At 40.0% G+C, this 20,036-nt stretch overlaps 1 protein-coding gene across 2 annotated transcripts in view; it reads left to right on the top strand.

Moving 5' to 3' along the window:
* The first annotated feature begins 342 nt into the window (after nt 1-342).
* AKAP10 (A-kinase anchoring protein 10) overlaps nt 343-20,036 on the top strand; it is a 73,125-nt gene continuing 53,431 nt past the window's right edge. For both annotated transcript variants that reach the window (XM_090291805.1, XM_090291806.1), the window contains exons 1-4: nt 343-585; nt 12,693-12,740; nt 14,272-14,454; nt 16,429-16,986. In XM_090291805.1, coding sequence (XP_090147931.1) covers nt 498-585; nt 12,693-12,740; nt 14,272-14,454; nt 16,429-16,986 — 877 coding nt within the window. In that variant the 5' untranslated portion in view covers nt 343-497. The remainder of the gene's footprint in view (nt 586-12,692; nt 12,741-14,271; nt 14,455-16,428; nt 16,987-20,036) is intronic.

Consider the following 20,036-nt stretch of genomic DNA (forward strand, 5'->3'; position numbering starts at 1 on the left):
TGGCGGTCTCAGCCCTGCCGTTTAGAAGGGCACACTCCGCAAGGTGTCCGCAGCCGGACGCCCGAGGCTGCGGCGGCGCGCCACCCCCGCTCCAGGGGCTCCCCCCTCAGGAGGGTCATTCTCGCAGGAACAGGGCCTGCACGGCTCCGCCGAGGGCCAGCGCCAGTCGCCGGAAAGGGGCGGCCGCCCACGGCCGGCGGGGTCAGGGCCCCGGGGCCCCGGGAAACGACACCGCCGCACAAGCTAAGGAGCTCGCGGGCGCGAGCGCGCGCCTCCGCACTCCGGGAAGAAGGCGGGGCGGGGCCGGCGGCGCGGCCTCCCGTGAAGCCTCGCGCGGGGAAGGACCGGAACTCCGGGCTGGCGGATTGTTGATAATATGGCGGCAGGAGCTGCCTGGGCATCTCGAGGAGGCGGTGGGGTCCACACCTGGAGGAAGGGTCTCTTTTCGGGCTAGTGTGGCGTCCGCTGCGGACCTGGACGTCCGGGCCGGTTGCTGAATGAGGGGAGCCGGGCCATCCCCGCGACAGTCCCCCCGCGCCCTCCGCCCCGACCCGGGCCCCGCCATGTCCTTCTTCCGGCGGAAAGGTAGCAGAGGGGCGCCGGCGGGGAGCCCGCCCGGCCTCGGGGACAGCGGTGGGCTAGTGGTCTCGCACGGGCCTCCCGCGGGGCGGCGGCGGGGTCCTTGGCCTCCACGCAGACGCCCCTGGCGTGCCTCGCTCTGCGCGTGGACTGTAGGGAGGGCGAAGGCGGCCTCCTCGCGGGAGGTCATTGGGGGGCTTGCCCGCCGATCCAAAATCGTTTGGGCAAACGTACGCCAGCTAGTGCCTGTTTGCGTGGGAGTCGCTTTTCGGGTGTGTGAGTGTGTGTGTGTACCCTGTGCATCGAGCAAAAGGAAATTCCTTTAGCACCTTGTTGGCGAAATTTTCTGACTTTTCAGAGTATTGAGGGTCCCATATCTCAAAGCAACATGTGAAAAAATTGTTTTCTTCAACTACTGCTACTTTCCAGTTTTCCTTTTCTGCAGGGAGGAGGGGTCTACTGTTCGTAAAATCACATTACTTATTGTTAAAAGTTCCCTAATGAAGACTGCTTCTTTTGATGACTTAGCAAGATTACTAAGTACTGGACGCTAACTTTATAACACATATATCTGGTTTTCAGTTCAATAATAGCTGCCCAGTTTTTAGGTAGAGACAGCATGATGTCTGTGTATGTGTGTATTGGATTGTTGCAGTTAATTAAAAAACACATATCCAAAGTGAACAGTGTCTTTTGGGATGAAAGTGATTCCTGTATCAGTTCTTGCTGCTTCAGAGAAAATGTACCAGATAAAAACTGGTTTTGGAAAAAGCACTAAACTATAATAAATTCAGGACTTGGGTTCACATGACAGCTCTGCTACTGTGTAACTTAGGACAGAAAAGTGTTAATTGACTTTGCTCTCCTTTCTCAACTGAGAATTAAATGTTCCCTAAAGGCTCCATTCAACTACGACTATAAATTAAAGAATTCCTTTTAAGTACAAAGTATGGTGAATGAATGAAAAGTGCTGAGTGGATGAAACCCAGAACTATATAATTTGTTTAACAGTTTTAAAGTGGTTAGTTGTTTTTGTCATTATTCTGTGTATAACGAGGCAGATTGCATGTTGCACGATAGACTGTTGTCTCAATTTATTCAACAAATACTTTGGAATGTCCGCTGCTTGCCAGGCACTGTGCTAGGCTCTCAGTGTAGAGCACTGAACAAGACAAAGTACCTGCACCCATGGAGCTTACTGGCTGCTGGAGTAAACACACAGCAGATCAATCCCAATCTCAATCTCTCTCTCAGTTCAGTGAGGTGTTTTGAAAGAGGTAACTTGACAGAAGAAGCATTTAAGTTGGATGTTAGAGAAAGGCCTCAGCAGGTGACCTTGAAATTTAGAGCTGAGGGGTCAGCAGGAGGTAAGATATAGAGGCCAGGGAAGAGCATTCTAGGCACAGAAGACCGCGTTCAAATGTGGGAAGTCAGGAAAATGTGGTGCCCTTCCAGAAAGGAAAGGAAGCCATGTGACTCTGGCTTAGAGAGGTAGTTGAGTCAGATGATTCAGGGCTTTATAGGTCATGGTTAGATTTTACTCCAAGTGCAGAGACAATATTAAAGAGGAATGATTTGATCTTATATTTTGTTTTAAAAAGATTATTCTAGATGGTTTTTGGAAACTACATGTGACGAGAGTAGAAGCTGGAGGTGGTCTTATTTAGGAATCCCATCTGGTCTTTAAATACCATTTTTAAATACTACCCATATACTGATGATTCCCAAATTTAGCTTGGATTGTCTCCCCTGAACCCAGTCTGGCATATCCAGTTGCCGGCCCACTTTATACCTAATAAATATCTAATAAGTAGACTATTAATAGATAGTTATATCTACTGATAGATATAATAGACTATGTAATGGATAAATCTTTTAACTGACTGTATCTAAAACTTCACTCCAGATTTAATTCTTCTAAGTATTCATCAGCTTTTCTCATCTCAATAAATTTCATTTCGGGCCTTTTAATTGCTCAGGCTAAAACTTGAGAACCTCCGTGGACCTCTTTTTCACTCCTACTCTATACCTGATCCATTAGAAAACCTGTTAGGTCTGTGGCAGAACACATCCAAATTCAACCACTTCTCGCCACCCCTGACCTTAACACCTCACCTAGGCAGGCATCTCTCCTTAGGTTGGTTGTCCAGGAAGTCCTCTGGGAGCACGCCGTCCGACATCGGCCTGAACGGCAAGGGGAGGCTGGGTTATGAAAATTGAGGAAGCAGTATTATTTTGCTTACAGTTTGGTTTCCCTTCTTTCATCCTTGACCCCCATGGTATATTTTCAAAATACCTCTTTTCAGATTCCTCCAGTGGCCTCCTGTACATGGCCCTCGATAATCTAGGTACCATTTCTTCTTTATGTTCATCTCCTGCTTTCCTCCTCCATCATTCTCTCATTTATATTACCCCCTTGTTGTCAGTGCCTTTGTGCTTGTGTCCTCTGCCTGGAAACCTCTTCCACAGGTAGCCACCTATCCTGCTTCTTCATATCTTTCAGGTTGGTTGGTTGGTTTGTTTTAAAAATACATATATTTTTAGAGAGGGGGAAAGAGGGAGAGGAAGAGGGCGAGAAACATCGATCGATTGCCTCTTGTGCGCTCCCAACTGAGGACCTGGTCCGCAACCCAGGTGTGTGCCCTGACTGGGAATTGAACCGGTGACCTTTCTGTTTGCGGGATGGCTCCTAACCCACTGAGCCACACCAGCCAGCGCTCTTTCAGGTTTTTTGATCAGTTGGCATCTTAGTGAAACTTTCTTTGACCATCCTACTTAAGATTGCAGTCCCTGGCCCCTGTCCTCCCATCCCCTTGCCCTTCTTTTTTTTTCTCTATAGTATTTATCACCATCTGCTTTATGTATTTTATTAGGATGGAAGCCAACTTTTTCTTTATGGCTGTATCTGTCTAGGTCAGTGCCTGGAATATAGTTAGGAACTTAGTAAATATTTGTCAAGTAAGTAAATAAAAAAAAAAGAAATGTCAGCCAGCAGTAAGTTCTGTGCCGGGAATTGAAGCAGCAACGTGGGAGCAGATCACCAGGGGACAGCCTAAGAAGACGGAATCTAACTGAGACCTGAATGAGGACAGAGAGCCAGCCGTAAAGATAAAAGGAGCTGCATTCTAGCAGGAGAGAACTGGTGGTACAGGTGCCCTGAGGCAAGAATGGGTTCCCCGAGTTCAGGGAGTGGAAAGAGGGCTGGACTTCCTTGGAGAGGAGGGGAATGGGGTGTGTTTTAGAGGTAGAGAGAGAGCATAACTTGAATAGTGATTGGAGTGAAGAAAAACCAGAAAAACTCAGGGCTTATGAGAGCATGGGATAGGAGGAATCAGAAATTGTTTTAGCAGTTGTTAGTTTGCGATTCACCTTTGGACATCCTTGTGGATCTTTCAGGGAAGCAGTTGGATGTTCAGGTCTAGCTCTGGAAGGTCAGAACTCAAGATCTGGATCTGGATTTAGTACTTTGCATAAATGATCATTAAGGACATGGGACTAGATGAGATCACCAGGGAGTACATATATGAGTTAGATTGAAAAGCTCAGCTACCATAGCAAAGAAACGTAAGTGGAATGGCTCAAACGAGACAGACCTTTATTTCTTTCTTGTGTAACAGTCTAGATTCCTGGTCATTGGGTGGCTTTGCTTCACAATCATTCAAGGATCACTTTCCTCCCATATTGTTACTTCTCTTCCACTTGGGTTGTGATCTGTTTTCATCAAAGGCAGGTCATTGCCTCTTCTGGCTTTTCTCAGTCCTCTGACCCATGGTAAGAGGGAAAAGTATAAAGGAAAGAGCAGCTTTGGCCAGAAAATGGCACATACCAATTTGTTTACATCTTGTTGACAAGAGCCTTGTCATACGATCACGGATAACTGCAAAGGCTTCTGGGAAATGAAGAGTAGCTAGCCAGTTATGTGCCAGGCTATAGCTAACAAGAGGAGAATGAGTTCAGTGGCCAGGTAGCATCCCCTGCCATACCATGGACAAGAAAGGAGCCTAGGAGAGGGCTCTGAGGTTAATCCAACTTTTAGAAGTTAAGTTGAGGAACATAAGCCATTGGCAAAGGAGAATTGAAAATAAAATGTCAGTGATATGGGAATGCAGTGTCCTGGAAGCTAAGGGAAGACATTTCAAAAAGGAGGGAGCGTTGTATTGAATATCATTTGCAAGGTCAAGATAATGTGGAAGGAATTGATGACTGCTCTTAAATGGTGTCAGTGGAATGGGCGAGGGAAGAATGTGAAGTGAGGAAACAGAATAACAACACCTTTTTCAAAAAACTTTGCAGTGAAAAGTAACAAAAGGTAGCAATAGCTGCAAGGGGATATTGGGTTGGGATGCGTTTTTGTTTTGTTTTTAAGATAGAAGATACCAGAGCAGTTTGCAGGCAGATAGGAATGATCCATGAGAGGGGGAGAAAAGGGTAGGCATCAGAGGTGTTCCTTGCGTGAGGAGTTCGTGAGACCTGTGGAGTTGGGGGTAACCCTGCCGATGCCAAGGTTGCTTAGCACACACTGCTGCTGGAAACATCAGTCGGCACGACCACTTGTATGAAGTTGAGAAACCTCAAACAGTATTATATATTGTTCATAGATACATAAATCTGTTAAAGAATAAAAGTGTGGGTGGCAACAATAAACATTCAGTTCATGAATTTGTTTCTCTAGGGAAAGTGGTAATGAAATCAGAGTGACATTTCAGTTGCACCTGCAATGTGTTATTTCATAATTCTTCTGGGGCAAATAGGACAATGTTAAGATTTGATAAGCCTCAGTATTCCTCATATTAAGGTCTGGTCTCATCTTTATGTTTCAATGTTTCATAATAAAAAGAAATATATAAATAAAGTATAGCCAGTAGTACAAAATAAGTTGACAGAAATAAACCTACATGGATCAGTAATCATAATAAATGTAAATAGACTAAAATGTATATGGCTAAAAATCCAGTAAAAGTTCATATAACTAAAAGATAAAGACCCAGGTTGGATGATAAACTGAAATCCATCCATAAGCTATTTACCAGAGACCCAACCAAAACATAGAGGAATAAAGAAATTGAAAATAACTGGGTAAATACAATAGGCAAATGTTCACCAGAAGAAAGCTTGTGTGGTAGATGAACTATTGTACTTTACAGGATAAAGCATTGTTAGGGCAAAAGGTCACTATATTATGATTAAATGAACAGAGTACTAGGAAGATAAAATTCTTAACTAGTTTGTATCTAATATCAGTATCAAAATATATAAAGCAAAATATACTGAATTACCAGGAGAAATCAATAAATTCATAGAGTTTTAAAAATGCTCTGTTTTAGAAGTAGAGATTAGTAATCACAGTGAACAGAAAGGGTAAAAACACGATCTTCAGACTGGATCCCTGCTATGTACTGTTTAAATATAAAAAGGATAATGGGAAGGTTAAAAGTAAAAGGATGGGAAAAACCATCATAGATATACAAACAAAAATCTAATATAGTCTTCACAATGGCACATACATGAAACAAAGAAGGAAAAATTAAGTTTTGGAGAGGAGAGGAACAAAAGTCATTTTCAGGTAATATGATTATATACATAGAAAATTCAAGAAAAATCATTCATCGTTAGAACTCATAAAAGAGTTTGGCTGAGTTTTAAAAATATACAAGTATTTAAAACTCAGTTGTACCCCTGTAGTCCAGTTAAAACAAAAGACTGAAAACTTTAAGGAATTTACAAAACAATTGTACGTGAAAGGAGAACCAAATAAATTGAAGGTATACAGTACTATGTTCGTGGATAAAAGTATTTAATACCAGAAAGATTTGAACTCTCCCAGATTAATCATTAAGTTAATGCTGTTTAAATAGAAATTCCCATAGGGGCTTGGGATAGAAGTTGATCCTATAGTTAATATTAAAGAAAGTTTCGAAAAAGAATAAGGTAGAGAAGTTGACCCTGTCAGGAACTTATTCTATAGTAAAGTAAATTAAGACAGTAGATTGAATGCCCAGAAACAGACGAGGTAGGTATGGGAACTTGGTAAATAAAAAGTTCCTATTCACTTGGGAAAGGTTGGACTGAGTATTGCTTGTTATTCCTCTGGCAAAAAATAAATAAGAAAAATAAAATATTGCTAAGATTCCCTACCTCCTATCATATACATTCAGGGTTCAATAAGCTTTATATAAAAGGCCAGATAGTAAATATTTTACTCTTTGCAGGCTATATGGTCTCTGTCTCCCTCTGTTTTATCCTTGTAGCTATAGACAGTTACAACAAATGGATGTAGTTATGCTAAAATTAAAAACAAAAACATTGGTGGTGGGATGGATTTGGCCCATGGGCTGTAATTTGCCAATCCCTGATATACAGAAATACATTCAGGTAGATAAGAGCCAGAATTTGAAAAAACAAAACTTGAAATATATAGAAGAAAATAGTGGGGAGAAATCCGGTCTTGGGGTAGAAAAGTATATTTTAAAAATAAGATAGGAAAATACAACCCATGTAATGTAAGTTTGACTACATTAAAACAAAAACAAAAAAGCAAAAACTAGCCCTGGCCAGGTGGCTCAGTCGGCTAGAGCGTCGTCTCGTACACCAAAAGGTCATGGGTTTGATTCCCAGTCAGGGCACACACCTCCGTTGTGGGTTCAATGCACGCTTGGGTGACAGCCAACTGATGTTTCTCTCTCCCCTCTCCTCTCTCTCCCTCCCTCCTTCCTTCTCTCTCCCCCTCCCTCCCTCTCTCAAATCAATAAATATATCTTGGGGTGAGGATTGGAAGGAAAAAGAAAAAAGGGAGGGAAAAAACCCTCATGCAATAAAATATACCTAAGGTATTTGCAATGCAAACAGGATTAGTAGTATCCGGACTATGTGTGGAATTTCTACAAAAAATCAGAAAACAAAGAGCATTAATAGGCAGTCCATAAAAGAGGAAACCTGAGTAGCCAATAAACACAGAAGGGTGTTACATTGAAGGAAATCAAGGAAGTGAATTAAAAACACCATCAAATACCATATGAAGACTATTAAGTTGGCAAAAATTAAAAATACTAAGGGTGCAAATATGAAGCATAGAAATAGTGTAAGTGGATAGAACTACTTTCATAAAAAATGCACATAATTTGTTAACTAGCAGCTTTATTACTAGGGATTTATCCTGGATAAATTCTTACATGTAGATAAAGGAAGACATACTAGAATGTTCATCACATCAGTGTTTGTGAAAACCTGAAAATAAGAGCTAAATGTTACTTAACAGGAAAATGGGCAAATAAAGGTGTTATTTATCTGATGGAATTAAGCAGCTAAAGTGATCTAGAGCTACGTGAAAACTAGAATTGCATCAATACAGACAAATTTCAAATTATTGTATGAATATGAGTGTAAGATATGTGTAGAGGAACACAGGCAAACCTCGGAGAGACGTGGGTTTGGTTCCAGACCACTGCAATAAAGAGAGTGTCCCAGGGTATGTAGAAGTTACGCTCATACTATAGGCTATGAAGTGTGCAAGCAATAGCATTATGTTTTTTAAAATGTACATACCTTAACTAAAAAATACTTTATTGCTAAAAAATGCTAACCTTCATCGGAACTGGTGGCAGGTTTTGTCTCGATGTTGATGACTGCTGACTGATCGGGGTGGTGGGTGCTGAAGGCTGAGATGGTTGTGGCAATTTCTTAAAATATGACAACAATGACATTTTCCACATTGATCAACTCTTCCTTTCATGAATGATTTCTCTGTCGCACACGGTGCTGACTGATAGCATTTTACCTCCACTAGAATCTCAAAGTTGGAGTCAGTACTCTCAAACCCTGATGCTGCTTTATCAACGAGGCTTATTAATATTCTAAATCCTGTGTTGTCATGTCAAACATCTTCACAGCATCTTCACCAGGAGCAGATTCCATCTCAAGAAACCACTCTCTTTGCTCATCCACGGGAAGCAACTGCTCACCCGTTCAGGGTCCACCATGAGATGGCAGCAGCTCAGTCATGTGTCCAGGCTCCGCTTGTAATTCTCCTTCTCTTGCTCTTTCCACCACGTGTTATGTCCTCCACCGAAGCCTTGAGCCCTTTGAAGTCATCCATGAGGGGTGGCATCAACTTCTTCCAAACTCCTGTTAATGTTGATATTCTGGCCTCTTCCCATGAATCATAGATGTTCTTATTGGCATCTAGAATGCTGAGTCTTTTCCAGAGCTTTTCAGTTGACCCATCAGTGGAATCACTATCTATGGCAGCTGTAGCCTTACAAAGTGCATTTCTTAAATAATAAGACATGGAAGTTGAAATTAGTCCTTGGTCCCTGGCTGCAGCGTGGGTGTTGTGTTAGCAGGCGTGAAAACGACACTGATCTCGCTGTCCTCCTCCCTCCGTCCGAGCTCCTGGGGGACCACGTGCGTCGTCACTGAGCAGTAAGACATTGAAAGGAGTGTCTCCCTGGGCAGAAGTCTCCACAGTGGGCTGAGAAGATTCAGTAAACCATGTTGTAAACAGCTGTGCTGTCATCTAGGCTTCACTGTTTCATTTACGGAGCAGAGGCAGAGCAGAGCTAGCATAACTCCTAAGGGTCCCAGGGTTTTCAGAACGGAAAGTGAGCATTGGCTTCCACTTAAAGTCACCAGCTGCTTTAGCCCCTAACAAAAGAGTCAGCCTGTCCATTGAGGCTTTGAAGCCAGGCCTTGACTTCTCCTGCCTGGCTATGAAAGTCCTGGATGGTGTCTTCTTCTAGTATAAGGCTTCTTTGTCTGCACTGAAAATACGCCGTTCATGTCACCACCCTCACTAATGACCCCAGTCACATCTTCTGGCTCCCGGGCCGCTGCTCCCGCACCTTTACGGCCGCCTCCCCTTGCGCCGTCAGGTTACAGAGACACCGTCTTCCTTCGGCCTCAGGAACCAGCTCCGCTGCTTCCAGCTTCCCTCTGCCGCTTCCTCCCCTCGCTCGGCCTTCCCAGAATTGAAGAGAGTTAGCGCCTCGCTCTGGACCAGGCTTTGGCTTCAGGGAATGTTGGGGCTGGTTTGCTTTTCTATCCAGACCACTAAAACGTTCTCCCTCTTGGCTTAAATGAAGCTGTTTCAATTTCTTATCATTCATGTATTCACTGGAGTAGCACTTTTTAATTTCAAGAGCTTTTTCTTATATTCACAGCTTGGCTAACTGTTGGGCACAAGAGGCCTAGCTTTCGGTGTCTCTTGGCTTTCGACATGCCTTCCTCACCAAGCTAAATCATCTGTAGCTTTTAATTTAAAGTGAGACTTCTTTCATTTGAACACTTGGAAGCCATTGTAGGGTTATTAATTGGCCCAATTTCAATATTGTTGCGTCTCAGGGAACAGGGCGGCCTCAGGAGAGGAAGAGGCAGGGGAGCGCCTGGTCGGTAGAGCAGTTGGAACACCTACGCAGTATTTATCCATTAAATTCATTATCTTGTATGAGAGCTGTTCATGGCATCCCAAAACAATTAAAATAGTAACCTCAAAGGTCCCTGATCACAGATCACCACAACGAATATAGTAATAATGAAAAAGTTTGAAATATCACTAGAATTACTAAAATGTGATACAGAGACACAGTGAGCAGAAACTCTTGGGAAAATGACACCTATTGACTTGGCTAGATGCAGGGTCTCCACAGACCATCAATTTGTAAAAAAAAAAACAAACAAAACCCCACAGTATCTGTGAAGTACAGTTAGGTGCAGTGCAATTAAACAAGGTATGCCCATACCGTTTATGTAATTTTTAAAGGTGTGCGGAATAATACCATTCTTTACTTTTTTATACATTCATTGTAGTAGCAGTCTAAAACCATGCATGACAGATAATGCATCTAATTTAAGATATATTTTGAAAATTGAGATCAGGCAGTGATTCGTAAGAACCTTTAACTATATGTGTGATACAGTGATCCCTCACTTATCGCGGGTATTGTGTTCTAGACCCCCCTGCAATAAGTGAAAATCCGTGAAGTAGGAACCTTACATTTATTTTAGTATTTATGTATATTTTAAGGCTTTATAAATCCTTCCCACACACTTATAAACTGTCCCCAGTCCCTTATTAACCTTTTTCCACACTTTTATAAACACTACTTATGTTCTTAAACATATTTTACACTCTTAAACCTACGTAACTTTAACAACATATGTATACAGTACCGCAAAATCCCGTGGTATAGCAAAAAATCCGCGATACATAATTAAATGTAATATTTTTAAGAAGTCCCGCGATACAGAGAGGCCATGATAAGAGAACCGCGATATAGAGAGGGACTACTGTATTTAGAGGGAAAAAAGGAAATAAGGCTGAATGCTAGTATTTGGCGACATCAGGTGGTGTGTGCACTTTCATGTTTGACATTGAATGGAAGATCTGGTGGGGGAGATGAGAGTGCATTGAGTGTGGCGAAGTGGGACTGGAGAGGTTTCCCTTGGTGGTAGAAACAGTTGGTCTTGTGAGTGACGATTTGGGTATGGGAAAGAAGGGAGAGACCACGGTAAGGAGGGCTGCAGACTTGGGGCCTGAGAAACTGGTGTGTCGTTTACGAGAGAACACTAAGACATCGGTAGGAACAGGTTTGGGAAAAGATGGTACATTTCACTTTGGATAAAGGGAATTATAGATGTCAGGTAGGTGGTTCACTATCTGAAAATGAGATCAAAAAAGGATTTAAACTAGAGATATAAATTTAGGAACCAGCCACATCTATGGTATTGAAGGCCTTAAGAATGGATAAGATTATCCAGGAAATACACATGCGCGCACGCGGTGGGGCAAAGTAGGTTTACAGTAGTGATACAGATCAGTGATACAACAATTAATAATTAATAATTTGAGAGTAAACTTGTGTACTCGCTAATGTAAACCTACTTTTGCCAACATCTCTGTAGTGAAAAGAAAGGAGATCCAAACCCTTTTCCCTAGAAACTCCTTGAGGGCAGAGAAGTCAGCAAGGGGATTAACTAAGAAGGAGTGACTAGAGAACCAGGAGAGCGGAGTGTCATGGAAGCCAAGACAAGAGCATGTTTCAAGCAGAGCAGATGCTGGAAGGACTGCAAAAACCAGTGATCAGTACCTGAAGTGATCTTAACTTTTTGTCCACGTTTGTCTGCACATAGTTGCATGTGGACTTCTTGCAGACAAGACTGTCCTTTCTGAGCCAGAAGAGCATCTGGTACATAATAGAAACTCAAATATTTATTGAGGGATCGATTTATCAGATACTATGAGAGCTAGTTATTTCCTGCTGCTACTCATTGATGTTTATTTTAAGAGCACAAGTAGAGAGAAGATTACATTTTGGGATTTGTTTTGATAGACTTTTCTTGGCGAGGTTAAAGAAAATTTAATGTTGGAAAAACACAGGAAAAGTAAAGAGGGTTAAAAATAGTCTTATGTTACGTCCTGTAAGAGTTCATACTAGGTCTAGGCTGCCACGCACCTTCCTTTCTTGGAAATATTGTTCGAGTATCTGCAGAAGAATTTCCACTGTTTTGTGTGGTAGAGGGGGAGATTATATAATTTTTTAAGAGACAAATTGTTAAACCTTGAGTATTAATTTAGTTTTTATAAGTTTAGAATGTGTCTGTTTGATGCTGTGGTGGGGGAAACACGAGAAATAAGATGTGATACACAACCAGAGAGCTCTTTTTCTTCGGTAGTGGTTCATGCATGGTAACAACATTAGTTGACATCCTGAACTTATTGTATGGTGGTTACTCCTCTAAGCCCTTTACAAGTATTTATTTTTTCATCCACAACCATTTAAGGTAAGTATTATTATTACTGACCTAATTTTATAAATCAATGAAATTGAGACCCAGAGGAATAAAGTAACTTGTCCATGATCATGTGGCCAGTAGGTGGCAGAGCCAGAATTTGAACCCAGGTACACTCAGTGTTGGGGATGGCATGCTGAGCAGAGGTCACTTCCTTAGAGAGATTTCCCCTGGTGACTGCATACCCTGACCTCTCCCAGACGGTTAGTCCATGGAGGTATAATAGAACTTTGAATACTCATCTGTAATAATAAAGCTTGCCTAATTTTTACAATGTATAGAATGTATCTTACTGGGAAGGTTGGTCATGATACTCTCTTATCTTCTAGTGAAAGGCAGAGAACAAGATAGGACCTCAGATGCCAAGTCAGTTAAAGGTGAGTTCTGCAACATTCCAGTGTATAAAAAAGTGATGTGCTTTGCATTTATGAGCTTTTTAATCCCATTATTGTCTCCCTTCTTTTGCCATTGGTCATTTCTGCCCTTGCTTAGAATTATTTAACTTTTATGTGCTCTCCATCACCTAGCTATAACAGGCTTTAACTAGGCACATTGGCTGTCCTGGGGACCACAATGAATCAGCGCGTTCTTAGTAATTGCATATTTGATTGCTCCCTAAATGTGATTAGTTGACTTTATTTTATTTAAAACAAACAAAAACTTGAAAAGTACATTAACTTACAACTAACTGAGTGATAGCACTGCCACTCCAGGCTTGGTTTCCTGTTTACCCAGAAGTATGGGTGGTTCCAGTTTTCACTTCATTACTGTGGGTGAATGACCTTAACTTAAAATGTATTCTGAGTACTTTATTGGAGTCAGTATATTGTCCCTATTTAGAAGTTATAATCTCTGCTGTAGTTTGACTAATTTCATTCTGTCAATATATAAAGATTAAAATGGGAAAATTATAATGGAAGTTATTTCCATAGCGATTACATATAAATTTTATAAATGGAATTTATTTACATGAAATCTATGGATTGCTATTTTTTTAGATTTTTCTTTCAAATGTTTGCATGTTGTGTAACTAACATTGAATATTAAGTCCATATGCTCAGTTTGCCAGAGATAGACTAATTATATAGGTTTGTAAGATGGGCTCTTACTTCTAATAATTAAAAGCCAGTCGAATTCCATGTTAGTTCTACTGCCTGCCCTCTGATATGATTGGCGTGGATAGAGGCTAACAGTAGACGGGGAGGGACTCGGGTGTTTCAGGCCCACCAGCCTGTACACGGACGGTGTGACTGCGGAAAGTGTGTAACGCCCTTCAGAGTCTTCGTTTATAGAATGAAAGGATTGGCCTACCTAATTGCTGAATCTGTACCAGGCTGAAAAAAATTCCATGCTTGTGCTCTATTTATGTGTTTGGCATTCCTGACTTAATTGAAAAATATCCTTTGAAGATAGCTTCACAGCATAATTCACCCAATTCTTGTTGAATGACCAATAAAAACAGATACCTGAAAAACAAGTATAAACATTCTGTTCTTACCTGCTCTCTTCTATAAACACATCTCAAGGAGCAATAGATTAAATGACAGCTTTCCTGCAGTTTCAGTCTTGTTCCGTGTGCAAGCAAGGGTTAAGGAATGAAAAAGGCCTGTTTTCAGAGTGTCTGCGGGCTTTTGCCTTGTCTGTCCTCAGAGAACTTCTCAAAGAAAGCTCTCTTTCCAGTTCCATTTTGGCACAGTATTTTGAGAGTTATAAATAATAATAGGGCATTTCTTTCCACTTTTCTGCTGCTTGACTAATTTACCTTTCCTTTAAGTCTTGTTGAGCGTGCTCTCTTAAGTGCGGTGTTACAAACTTAATATTTGAAGTTCTTTTAGAGCACTCTTTTGAGACAGTTTCAGAAACTATCAATTTTTGTTTAATTTTTAACAATTTTTTGAAAAATTATAGCCTCAATATCCGTACATTCCCCACAAAAAAGCACTAAAAATCATGCCTTGCTGGAGGCTGCAGGACCAAGTAATGTTGCGATCAATGCCATCTCTGCCAACATGGACTCCTTTTCAAGTGGCAGGACAGCGACACTTAAAAAGCAGCCAAGCCACATGGAGGCCGCTCATTTTGGTGACTTGGGTAAGTGATGGTCGCTTTTTGTTAACTTACAGTGGGAGGAAGGAGTTGAGTATAATATGTGAAACTCCTGTCAGTGGATACTGAACTGTATAACTGTAAGGGGCTTTGAAAAAAAAAAAGTATTTTAATTAAAATAACAGCTATAAGTGTAATGGAAGCCCCATTGTGTTTCTGTAAATACAAATTATAAAGCACACCCAATAGTTATATTGGCTATTTCCAGAAGAAGTACATTGCCTATGTGAAAAAGATGCCTCATTTCACTAATACTCAGGGAAATGCAAATTAAATAAAAAGTTAATGTTTCCCCTAACACATTAGCAAATATTTAAAGTTTGATGATTTGAATGTTAATGTAGAGAGATAGCCACTTCTTTTTAGTGGAAGTATAAATTGGTGAAGAACTTTTAGATGGCAATTTGGAAGTATTTATCAAAATATATACAATCTAGTCCTCAGATATACTCACATATTCACAAAGATGTATACATTAAGTATGTATAAGGCTATTCATTGCACTATTGTGATAGGAAAAAATTAGGAACAACGTATAAATACCCATTAATAGAGAAGTAGGCAAATTCTGGTACACGCGTACTCAGGAACACTGTGGAGCCATTTAAAGGTCTGAAGATGAGATGGAGAAATGTCTAAGATATGGTAAAAGTGAAAAAAGCAGGTTTCAAAGCAGTATGTATAGTAGGATCCTTGTTGTGTTAAAACAACTTCTTATGCCCCCACCCCCAAAAAAGATACACAGATTTCTTACAACTGCAGGTGAATCTACTATACCTCAAAATTAAAAGTTTAGTTAAGAAAATTATAAGTCTTGCAGAACATCAGGATTTCCTGAAGTTCTTGTAACTAATGTCACAAAGATGGACTAGTTAACATTGACAATGAGATAGTCAGCAAGGATGATGACTTGTGAATTGCTTCAAAGAAAATGATTTGAATAGCAAAAGATTAAGAAAAGCCCTTTTGAAAAAATGAAGAAGCCATCAGTTAATTTTATGAAGATGAACCTCTTTATGTCATTCTGTGACAGTTAAAAAAAAGATTTAATTTTTTCTAATAGTTGTGGTTATAAGCATAATTTAAATTTAGTTAAATAAACTTGTTTTTATTAAATTTAGTTTTATTTTTAAGGATAAAATTCCAGAGCTACTCTTTATTTTGTTTTAAATAATACTGAGAGTTCATAACACTTTTCTAGTTATACCCACACATCTACAATGATTCTTTAGGATTAGTGCCCAGAAGTAGAGTTATTGGATTGAAAATCATGCAGAATAGCTAAGGTTTGCTGTCTGTTACTGAATGCTCCTCCAAAAGGGTTTGCCAGTTTACATTCTCACCATCAGTGGGTGAGGATGCTTCCTGTTTTGTTGTGTCCTTATTAGTGCTTGTTATTAATTTTTGAAAAATTGTCTTTCAGTTTGGCAGGCAAAAATGTTTTCTTGTATGAATTTGTTTTTCTGGGATTTTTTTTTTTTTAATTTTATTTTTAGAGAGAGGGGAAAGGAGAAAGAGAGGGAGAGAAACATCACTGTGTGGTTGCCTCTCACTCGTGCCCCCAACTGGGGACCTGATGTGCAACCTAGTCCTGTGCCCTGATGGGATTTTTAATGAGGTAGAATATTTTTAAAAATTTATTGCCTTTTTTCTTTCTTTGGGACTAGTATCATAAGATAAAAAAAAAAAAAAAAAAAGAATTTACATAGTCTGAATTGCCATTAAAAGAGATAGGAGGATTATTTGACTAACAGAGCTTTTTAATAGTTTTTAAAAGTTTTGCATAATTGTTTCTTTGCCTGTTTAGAAACCAAAACCATAGTATTTCTAGTTCTTTATTCATTTACATTGCTAGGAAGTAAACTTGATTTAAGAACTTGGACGCTAAAGGTGAATGACTAATTTGTCAATCTTAAGCTATTTGTTACTGAACTGCTAAAATTCTTTTGCTTTTTTTAGGCAGGTCTTGTCTGGACTACCAGATTCAAGAGGCCAAATCAAGCCTTTCAAAGACCCTTGAACAAGTCTTGCATGACACTGTTGTCCTCCCTTATTTCATTCAGTTCATGGAACTTCGGAGAATGGAGCATTTGGTTAAGTTTTGGTTAGAAGCTGCAAGTTTTCACTCTACAACATGGTCCCGAATAAGAGCACACAGTCTGAACACAGTGAAGCAGAGCTCATTGGCTGAGCCTGTCTCCCCGTGTAAAAAGCAGGAAACTGCAACATCTTTTGTGACTGAGTCTCTTGACAAAGGATTAGAGGATTCTAGCTCAGCCCAGTTGCTTGTGACTCAATCAGAAGGAATTGACCTAAATTATAGAACTAGCAGCACCTGGAATCATTTGCTCCTTTCCCAGGAATGTGACAGTGGCCATTCTCTCCACCTTGAAATGGCCAGAAGAGAAACTCATGAAGTTTCCATGGAAACCCAAGAATCCTCCCCCAGACTTACAGATGCCAGTACAAATAGTCTGTCTTCTCCACTAAAGGAATTATCAGGAAAACTAATGAAAAGTAAGTATGTGATTTCCATTTCTCTCTTTATCCTGTTTTGTTTTGTTTTTTTAAATCAATGTACAAAGTGGAACTTAAGAAATTACAGGGTTGGAATAATTTTTTCTCCCATATCAACTTTCAAATTTGGGAGGATTTGGAGAGTGCCCTTGAACAGGATGAGTATGTAAAAGGAACAGAAGGAATATCTATAGTGATTGGTTCCTCTAAGAAGAATGTTAGCAGAATTAACAAATGAAGAAGGGTCAACTGCCATCCTGCTTTTCCTTCTACAGATTTTGAAATTAAAGCATTATCTAGATAGGCTTACTCCAGCCTGTCTGTTGTAATTTTATTACAACTTTACTGTACTTTACAAATAAATATATTTTTAAATTGTCAGTAGGTGACATTTATTGAGGTCTGTCCCAGGTGCTATACTTAGATTTCATTTACAGTACTAGTAACAACGCTTTTGTGAGGCAGGCATTATTATCCCATTTTAATGAGAAAATCATGGCTTAGAAAGGTTAAGTAACTTGCGCTAGGCTATATAGTAAGTGGGGAGCTAGAATTATGGCCCAGGTGTTTTGACGACACCTTTTTAAAAAAATTCTCTATTTGGAAATTTTGCACTCTTATTTTTCAGTTATCACCTTCTGGAATTTTAATTAGACAGCCTCCATGTTTTTGTCTTATTTTTTCTTTGTTTCTCAAAGGGCTAGGTGATTTTCTTTTTGTTTTCTTGTTCGCTTTTTCTTTTTCTGTTAAGACTTTATTTTTTAGAGCACTTCAAATTTCACAGCAAAATGGTGGGGAAGGTACAGATTCCCCATACACTGCCCAGGCATTGTTGTGATCCAGTCTTCTGAGCCCTGAGCAACAGCCCTTGACACTGCAAGCTCCGAGGCTCTTGAAGCTGGTGGTTTTTCTCAGGTGAACACCCTCCCTGTCTTGCACTTTTACCCATCTTGATTTACCCTGCTTCCACGGGTCCACAGTTCCTTATCTACAATTCAGAAATCCAGAAAGTGTCCAGTGCTACAAGTTATTTTTAAAGTGAACAAAACCTGAATTAGGATGAACTTATTGCAGAAATATGAACGTGTTTGATGCAAGGTACTGTCCCCCATGCTGCTGCGGAATTGGTACAGTGTGTGTTAATGCAGTGAACACCCTCCCCCCAGTTCTGAATTCTAAAAGATTACCAGCCCCAGAGGTTTCAGATAAGGGAGCTGCCTGTACTTGTTTCTGCCTCATTTCCTGTGCTTCATTTACCACAAACTCTGATACAGTTTTTAAAAGCATTCCGGGACAATTCAGTATTAGGAAGAGTTTTGTTGCGCATCCAGCCTGCCCTTTTCCCGGAAATAGAAGTCCAAAGTCTGTTTCTATCACTGTAATATACTTTATTGTTTTTGGAAATTGTCTTTGTTTTGGTGGCACTTTATTTCAATAAAAAATAGAAATAGTGGCAGAACTTTTTAAAAAGTACTTGTTTCTTTCCTTTTGCATTACTTTTTAAATTTATGTGCAGTAAAATTGAGCTTTATGATTTATACTTGTATGAGATTTGACACATGCATAGATTCCTCGAACTGTCATCACAGGCAGGCCAAGGTCAGGTTTGCCACCTTCGTAGTTAACCCTCTGTGATCCAACACCTGCAACCACCCACTCATTCATTCTCTGTCTCTAGTTTTGCCTCTTCCAGAGTGCCATCTGAGTGAATTTACATAGCATGTAGCTTTTGAGCCTGGTTTCTTTCACTCTGCGTAATGGCTTTGAAGTTCATCCATGTTGCTTATATTAATAGTGTATTGCTTTTCATTGCTCAGTAGTACTCCACTGAGTGGATGTACCATCCATTCACCTGTTGAAGGACATTTGGCTATTTTCCACCTTTGATGATTATGAATAAAGCTGTTATAAACATTTGTTCACAGGCTTCAGTGTGGACAGAGTTTTTCTTTCTCTAGGGCAGATACTTCATGGGGGTGCTGGATAAGGTGATGTGTATTTAATTATGAAAGAAACTGCCAGACTTTTGTAGTGTTGCCATACCATTTTGCATTCCCACCAGCAGCGTATTAAGAGTTCTATTTGCTTGTTTCTTTGTCAGCACTTGGTATAATCACCTTTTTGTTTATTTAGGTGTTTTTAAGCCATACTAACAGATAAGTAGTGGTATCTCATTGTGGTTTTACTTTGCATTTCCCTAATGGCTAATGATGTTGAGTCATTTATTTGCCATCTGTATATGTTCTCTGGTGAATTGTTCAGGTCTTTCCCCATATTTTGCTGGATTGTCTATTCTATTCTTGAATTTTAAGAGTTCTTCATATGTTCTGGATATAAGACCTTGATTTCAAATGTTTTCTCCTAATTTATAGCCTGAGTTTTCATTCAGCAATGTCTTTAACAGAGCAAAAGAACTTTTTGATTAAGTCCAGTTTATCATCTCTTCTTTTGTGGGTTATACTTTTGGCATCATACCCGAGAGAGCTCTTTGCCTAATCAAAAATCATGAAGATTTTCTCCTATGTTTTATACTTTACATTTAGATATGTGATCTGTTTTGAGTTAATATTATGTAGGATGTGATGGTTAGGTCAAGTTTTTTAAAATTTTTTTCATGTGATGCCTGATTATTCTAACACCATTAATTGAAAAGACTACTCGCACCACATTGAATTGCCTTTGTACTTTGGGGTCTTAGTGTAGGTCTGTTTCTGGACTCTTTTCTGTTCCATTGTCGTACGTGTCTATTTCTTCACCAATACCACACTGTAGTTTAAGTCTTAAAATTGGCCAGTATGAGTCTTCCAACTGTGTTCGTTCTTTCTCAAATTGTTTTGTCTGTTCTAGTTTCTTTTGTTTTAACGTAACTTTTAGAATAATCTTGTCTCTATAAGAAACCCTGCTGGGATTGTTAGTGGAATTGCATTCAAATGATAGGTCAGTTTGGGGAGAATTTACATCTTAACTGTATTGGGCGTTATAATGCACAGACATGGTGTGCCTCTTCGTTTGTTTAGCATTTTATAGCTTTCAGCATAAAGATTCTTTAC

Source organism: Furipterus horrens, unplaced genomic scaffold, assembly GCF_987537825.1.
Source record: "Furipterus horrens unplaced genomic scaffold, mFurHor1.1.pri manual_scaffold_11, whole genome shotgun sequence".
NCBI lineage: Eukaryota > Metazoa > Chordata > Mammalia > Chiroptera > Furipteridae > Furipterus > Furipterus horrens.